An 8,076-nucleotide genomic window follows, 5' to 3' on the forward strand; every position below is an offset into this window, starting at 1 on the left:
AAATAGGGCCCTAAGAGAAGTTGTCGGGGAGTAGCCACGGTGCGGCGTCCTCCACCCGGCAGCCACGGTGCGGCGTCCTGCACCCGGCAGCCACGGTGCTGCGTCCTCCACCCGGCAGCCACGATGCGGCGTCCTGCAGCCGGCAGTAGCTGTCAGTCATCTAACAGGAGCCGCGGAGCTGCAGCTGAAACTGAAAGTAACGCAGGGAGGAAAATCAACCCAGCATCCAACTGAAGGCTCACAGGAAACCAGAGCCTGTCATGTTTAAACTAAGGCACACGGACGGATTTCTACGGTTAGGAGGGAAAACAACGGCCGAATGATCAGTTAGAATGATGCTGATTTTGAAAACGACAGATTTACTCCGAGGTCCCGGGTGTTAGGGATTATGTGTTGGGTGTTGGTTGTTAGGGGTTAGGGTGGACACATACAGTAGGTGGAGGAAACGTAAACTTAACTGAAATAGTTTACAACATTTAAGTAAGAAAGAAAGTCACTTTCGGCTTTTCCCGTTTAGGGGTCGCCACAGCGATTCGTCACACTGACTACTCCCATGTTGACATTTGGCACGTGTTTTACGCCGGATGCCCTTCCTGACTCAACCCTGATTCGAACCCGGGCCTTAACCACTAACCTAGTTTACAACATTTAAGTAAAGTATAAAAATTGAAACTGTTATGTTCTTTTCCTCATGTTGCTTGTCTTTGGCTTTAATTTTAGTTTTCTTCTGTTTTGTACAGTGTGAAAACCAATAACGTCAGTGTGTACGCGTGCGCGCTTCCTCTCCAGGGGAAATGTGAGCCATTCACTGCTTCACATTAAACCATGTAAAAAGCAGCTGGTTTTGCTGGACATCACCAAGACCACATTAATACTTCAACACTGATCCCCCATAGGGGCTGCGAGGGAGGAAACGTGCACAGTTGGCAGTTGATTTAAGTCAGCGTGACGGCTGTGCAGCCTGTTCCCAGAGCAGCAGACACATGAACCAAGCCCGAACTCCGGGCCTTCATTCAGACACAAGCACACACAGCTTCAGATGCCTGCACGCATGTTTCAGAGCTCGCTTCAACTTTATTTTACAAAAAATGCACAGAGCTCATCAGTCACCGTTTGTTCCAGCCTGTCCACATGCTCCAGGACAGCAACACACAGAGTAGAAAACACCCTTTACAAAAGTTTTACATGTGAAAGTTCAATCTGGTCACAACTAGTTTTTACAGTACATAGAAAACAAAACACTGGTTTGGTAAAAAAAAAAAAGGGTAAAAACTTCACACAGAATATTTGTTCCTTTTCATTAACCAGCTGAAGTGAAGATTAATCCCCCTCAGATCCTCTCACACTGTTTATTTTTCTAAAGTTGAGTGATTTGTTGGTTTACTGTTCATTGTCGACCTGCACTGCAGTTTCCCACCTTTCTCAGAATGCCTTTCTGTTGTGCAAACAAACAAACAGAAACAGCGCAAAGCTTCATTCTGTCTGTCGGAAGCTCGATTTGATGAAACTGAGGCTGATGGCGCATTTCAATGTGAACATCGTGTGTGAGCTGAATGTGGATGTGATTAAAGCTGCTGAGGCCCCTTGTGCTTTTCCTGCTCTCACACTGTGGCCCAGCGTTCAAGGATTTCAGGGGGATTTTCCTTTAATACTTATGCCCTCTGGCCCTTTGGAATGAGATCATGTTCTGTTCTTCTTTGGTGGCTGCTCTTCAGATGCTCTGGTGACAGTGGACATCTCTTTCCTCTCCTCTGTAGTTTTACTGACTCTGGTTCATCTTCCTGCTGGAGCGGCTCTTGATCACCTTCTGGAAAAGCTCGTCTGAAAACAAGAAACAGAAACAGTCAATTCTCCAGAACACTTCAGGGGTAGGATTGAGACAACTTGTTTCTGAGACACACTCACCATCCCTGAAGCTCCTGGAGTCACCCTGTGAGACACAAACAAGAATTCAGAGGTTTAAATAATTTTCTTGATGAAATGTGAAACCTGCAGCTTTTGTTGTGATGATCACCATCCATGTCCACCGGATGTGTCCCTGCCGTGCTGCCTCGTTTTGTCTGCGTCAGCGACTCTGACGTTTGTTTCCAATGTCTAAAGGTGTTTCCAACACTGGATGGGAGCTAACATGCAGACGAGAGGACAGAGGAGCTGATCAGCGCATGTTCATGATGAACATCTGGGCTAATTTTGCTCCTCAGACTTGTTATGAGAGGTTTTTAATGTGAGAGCAAGACCTGCAGACAACACTCAGGGCTGAAACAAGTACAAATACCTCATCTCCAGGTTCAGGATTTAAAAAAAAAAACGAATTTCTGATTTACAGGCCTGTGAAAAGTTACAGAGATGAAGGAGATGGTAAAAGACGAGGTGGCAAAGCACAGAAATGTCTGATTTTAAATACTGCCACAGGTTTTGTTTTTACATGGACATGAGCAGAAAAGTTTCTGTACATGCAGATCCGGTGTTTGTGTGCCACTGTGAACCTTCCTCAACACATCAGGCAGTCATGTGCAGCAGTTAAAGACCAAGGTGTGACGCTGACACATCCAGTGGACATGAGGGTTTCCAGCAGCTGATCAGGGCCCAGTGCAGCAGGTGGTCACTGCTCTACGTGGTCTCACCCTGGGGGAGGCCGCTCTGAGAGGAGTTGCATGTCCGTCGGCCTGCTCTCTGTCCACCTTCGGAGCTGCAGACACAACATAGGACCGTTAGTAAAGAGTTACGCAACTTTACAGTGTCCACAGGAGCAATCGTTAGGCCTCAGACCGGAGGCGGCTCTGCAGAACCTCAGTCAGAGAGAGCCAGCAGTGAGAACAAGAGAGCGAGCATCCCTGTCGCCACCAGTCTGGCTGAGAGTTTGACAGCATGTCTTTATTTTCTCAGTTGGTCCAAAACATAATCTATCAGGGAGACCGGATTATTAGCAGCAGGCTGTTTGCACGCACTGTACATAACACTGTAGTTAGGGCGCCAAAAGTAGCATTTTAGTTTGCTGTTAATACTCCAGCATGTCTACTACTGTCCTATAACGTCTGATAGTACATCAGTATCTCTTTATTTTCTTATGATCCGAAACCTAATCTAGTGAATTTCCCAGAGATCTGAGAGCTACCCACCAAGAGTCGGGGTCTGTCGGAGGTTTCTTCTGTTAAAGGGGGCTTGTTGGGTTTTTCCTCTATTATAATAATAATAAGGTCTAGACCTGACTATGTAAAGTGTCCTGGGATGCCTTTTTGGGATTTGGCGCTATACAAATAAAACTCAAATGTATTTATCTTAGACAAACTGCCTTCATACCATTGTAGACTTATGTCACCCAGCTCATATTCAGTCATAACCTCAGATCACATGACACACACACACGCTCGGACACAAAGCGCATGTGTTTTCTGCCCCAGCCACCTGGAACAATGCTAATGAAACTGATGCATTCCTGTTCTGTCTGCTCTTGTTTTTAGCTCTTAATTGTAGTTTTGATATTGTTGCATAGTCACTTTGTTCTTAGCTTTGTAGATTTTGGACATTATTATCTGTTTGAATGTTGCGGCTCGCCTGTGCTGCCGTCTCAGCCAGGAAACCCCTGTGAAAGAGGTCGCTGACCCCAGTGGAGTTTGGCCTGGTCAAATATTGGTTACATAAAATAAATTATATACACATTGTTCTGTGTACCTAAATAAATCGTCAGCAGGGTGATCTGTGTCCACAGAGACACTGAGGCTGGTGAATGTAAAGGAAGCAGGCACTCACGCAGAGGTTTGATGATACTGTTGACGGCATGGACAACTCCGTTCGTCGCCATCAGGTCTGCTTCCGCCACAGGAACCTTGTTGACGTACACTGTGTAGTTGTGCTGAGACAAGGGAGGACAGCTGTCATCTGTACTGCTCTGTAGTGTTTCAATAAAGGTATTTCAAATGAATGGAGGGGGGACTGACCACGCCGAGCTCCAGCCTCTCCCCCTGCAGAACTTCGACCCTAGTGTGAGATCCAACTCCTCCGCTCACCAACAGTCCTTGTCCCAGGTGATACCTGAGCACACCTGACAGCTGCTGACGATCACCTAAGACAGAGGAGACACATGGAGAGTTCACACTCCTCACAGCTGCAGATCAAGCAACACCATCCCCTGCCTGGTATTCCTTCAAACTATCATACACACTTTGTCCTGTTCCGGTGCCAATGTCTCTACGTGTCACTCACTCACGCACTGTGCGTGCTGATATTAGTCTACTCTGATCTGGGCTGAGTTTGTCTGCCATGTTCTGGTCCCAGCAGGGCTCCACAGTGATTGGCTGCCGCCAGAGGTCAGAGTTCAACCAGATGGTGCACACAGAGTTGCACCTTTGTCTCCTAAAATGATTTTTGTATACCCCCGAGCTGCAGGGAACACAACACTGAGCCGACTATTTTCTGTAAACGTAATGAGGAAATGTTCACTTAACTAGGTGAGCCACAAAACACGCTGACACTGATGTATAACTAAAATGTTCCCAGACGACGTGTTTATTTTCCACAAAGTCTCTCACACTCCGCCCTCCACCTGCAATGACTCCAGCTGTATGAACCTGGTCCTGTTCAGACTCTCACAGCTCTGTGCTCGGCTCAGAGAAACATGCTGGTTTCACACAGAAACTGTTCAGACACTGAACCAGAACCACCATTGTTCCTGAACCAAAGTGCTGCTGCTGCTAAAGCACAGATGGAACTCTGGGCTCTGGTGTCAGAATTCATCCATCCTTAGCTCCTCACAGTGACTTCTGCTCAATAAGTTCAACAAACTCTGCTTTCCACCACAATCCAGCCAGTGTTTGCCAGCACATTACCTGGAAAACAGCTCAGTGAAGGCCACTTCTAGGAGGCAGGGCGACCTGTCCTCCCAGTGTCTCCGACATGAAGTGAAACACTTCCTGTTTCATCAAACATCTGCACAGACGATTCTTAGAGAATTTTATGTTGACCAACTTCATCCTTCCTGTCTTTGCTAGTGCACTGCAGCATCTCCCTGAATTACTGACAGTGTGAATCCACTTAGGCACATGCACGACACAAAGAAAAGGAGGGACCCCCTCAGTAACTGCGGTACAGGGACCTTTGACTTCAAGTTTTTGAAATGAACCAATGGACCTCTGAGGCCTGAGTCTGTCCTCATTTCTGTATTAAGCTGAGGCTGTGCAGATGTCAGCCTGCAGCAGCACAGGCTCCTTGTACAAACCAGATCATCAAAGCAGTGCAGCAGAGGTGAAGGATTTGGCTGAGTCACATAAACAGACTGTTTCTGAATGTTGAGGACACTCAGACCAAACAAGGAGCAGAAGAAGACAGCAGAGACACATCAATCTGCAGTTTGTTTCACATGTTCCACCGCCTGATTCATTTACCTGTAACCACTGGTAACCACCTAAATACACACAAGCTGCAAATGAGAAGGTTACACGAGCTGTAGGGTAGCTCCCGGTTTAAAGAAGAGAATAAGTTGATCTGAGCACATACATCAAGATACAAACGGGTGACAAAGGAAGCAAGTGAGCAGTCTCCTCCAGGGTGACAGAGTCCCCGTCCACAGGACACTGGGGGTCACTGACTGGTCTGATGAGGATGATGTAGACCAGATGCTGTGGCCTTCCCATTGACCAGGTCTCAGCCCAGTTGAACAGTTTTGGGAGATGTTGGAGCGACATGTTAGACAGCACCTCCACCACCGTCATCAGAACACCACATGAGGGAACATCTGTTGGAAGGTGTTCATCCCTCCAGGAGAGTCAAGGTGGAGCTGTTCTGCTGGCCTGCGACTCTGTGTTGGGTTGTCCTTCCGTCTGTAGGTGTTCCTCCAGTAACTGGTAATGTCCAGTGTACTAGAACCGTTGCACACACATGCAGACTTCTACTTCTAGTTTTACCCAGTGAAGATACTTTGTACTCACGCATCAGTTTGTTGAGCTCGACTGGAGGCAAGGCATTGAAGGCGTCGTTGGTGAGAGCGAAGAAGGTGAGTGTCAGCTCTGTCATCCCTGTGGTCTGGATGGCACTGACCAGGAGACTGAGAAGACAGGAGATGTGTTTGTTTTGTACACCTTTGGCTGGAGCGGTGGGAGCCTTGAGGGTTAACATCCATGGAACCACAATTACAACATGCTAACTGTAAATCTTGTCATGTTAGTGAGAATAAGCGGAAGTCCGACCTCTGCACAACTCGCGGGTCTATCTGTGAGACAGTCACCTGTGTAATGGGACAGTGCCACTGTCTGTACTCTGCATGTAGGCAGTGATCACAGACGCACGTGCTACCATTCACAGACAAGTTAACAAAAACAAATGCATACATACAGTATGTATCACAATATCACAAATGTGTGCCAAATTATAACTGAATAACCCAACTGATGTTCAGACCCGAATGAACTCACAGACATGAAACGAGTTGGTCTGATCCAGTGCGATGTCCACTTTCTGAGGACATCATCATCTCTGATTCCAGAACAAACCTCCACAGATCCACGTAGAACCCAGAGGAGCAGAGGCTGCAGAACTTGCCTGAGAAGCCTCCAGTTTCTAACTTCCCTTCAGCGTGACAGTGACCCGATGACGGTTGCGTGTACGTCCATGGGGCACACGTCTGCTCGCTGCTCAGTCTGCTGCTGTGACTACATGTGAACTGATACAGCCTCACAGCTAACTCACTGAACCTGGGAACTGTGGCTCCACATCTTAACACTGTCACTTACTCTCTTATGGAAGTGTGGTTGTATATGCAGCTCTAGTTTAGAGTTGTCACGTGACTGACCTGACAGAGCTTATAGAAGCAGCAGTAGCAGTGCCGTGGATCTGAATGAATGTCTGGATACATGTCAGCGTGCACGCCGGCTGCTGCTGTGTAAAGAACCTTCATCGTGTTGTAACCTAACTCCTCCGCCACAGACAAACTGCCAGCATCAGTTTGGTGGCTAGCTGCCATTTTACACTTAGGCTGATAACGTGTGCTGCATGAAGGATTTTAGAGCTCCTCAGGGAGCAGAGTCTGCCCCCTTCGTTGACTCAGTAACAGCTGGGAATTTCACTGCTCCCTGTGGAGGCTTCCTGGCAGTGAGGAGAAGGTGGTGAGTCTGCACCTGGTCAAACCTTCACAGGCTTTTATTCACAGGAAACCTCAGACCAAACTGCTCCTGGAAGAACGTGACCAGGGACAAAAGTCTTCACCACAGTTCAGGAGGTTAATGTGATGAGATCTGGGAGTGCTTAGTTTCCTATCGGGTCAACAGGAGTCACATGATACCTGTAAATAAATGTATGTTCTCACCTGAAGCGGTCGTCTGCTTTCAGGACATCCATAATCGTTCCCATTGGAGGACTCAGTACTTTGTCCACAGTTAACATGGTGGCATAACGTCCGGTCTTGTCGTGGGCAGCGATGCAGGTGTTCTCAATGCAGAGGTTCTACAAACACACAGACAAGTAACACAACACCTGTGAGGACACAGGCACAGTCCTGTAGGTGTTGTCCTGTGCAGTTCGCCACAGTAGAAGGCAGACGATGCTAGGATCCTCATGATGCCCAGCTTTTCTGTGACAATTTTTTATCATACTCTAAATCTGTGTTTATTCTCCATTTAATCATGTTTTAATTTTGTCCTATGGTGCTTGTTGCTTTTACTGTGTGATGTGTCGTCACTGTCATTTACTGTTGTGTTTTCAGTCTCTTCACTTTGTTAATCCCATCTCTACTTTGACCACTGCCATTTCCAATGTGTAAATGGAAACATGAAACAAAAATACATGAACAAAAATGTCTGAGCCAATCGCAGCAACAATCCACAAAGGCCCAGTCGGAGACAGGGGGGATAAAATCACATCTGTGTTTCTTTTCTGGCCTCAAACCTTGAAGGGAAGTGTGAATGATGAGCAGCTCTGGTTACGTGTCTACTCAGTCTGCGCTGAGTTGGGTCGGAGACACTTCACGGTCAGTGTCTGTGCTCAACATCAGGTCCCATACAGCAGCCGCTTTGCCAACACGCACGCAGCAGCACACATGTGGTGTCTGGAAGCATTTAGTGGCCGTGGGAAGCAGGAAACTGCAGG

General features: G+C 47.3%; 1 protein-coding gene across 1 annotated transcript in view; it reads right to left on the reverse strand.

Annotated features, from left to right (window-relative positions):
* Positions 1–930: 930 nt before the first annotated feature.
* Positions 931–8,076, reverse strand: part of tgfbi (transforming growth factor, beta-induced) — a 21,028-nt gene continuing 13,882 nt past the window's right edge. The window contains 7 exon segments of the mRNA XM_020594100.1: positions 931–1,821; positions 1,906–1,930; positions 2,625–2,689; positions 3,751–3,853; positions 3,939–4,063; positions 5,925–6,040; positions 7,298–7,434. Coding sequence (XP_020449756.1) covers positions 1,760–1,821; positions 1,906–1,930; positions 2,625–2,689; positions 3,751–3,853; positions 3,939–4,063; positions 5,925–6,040; positions 7,298–7,434 — 633 coding nt within the window. The 3' untranslated portion in view covers positions 931–1,759.

Source organism: Monopterus albus, unplaced genomic scaffold (genome assembly GCF_001952655.1).
Source record: "Monopterus albus unplaced genomic scaffold, M_albus_1.0 scaffold21.1, whole genome shotgun sequence".
NCBI classification, from domain to species: Eukaryota; Metazoa; Chordata; class Actinopteri; order Synbranchiformes; family Synbranchidae; genus Monopterus; species Monopterus albus.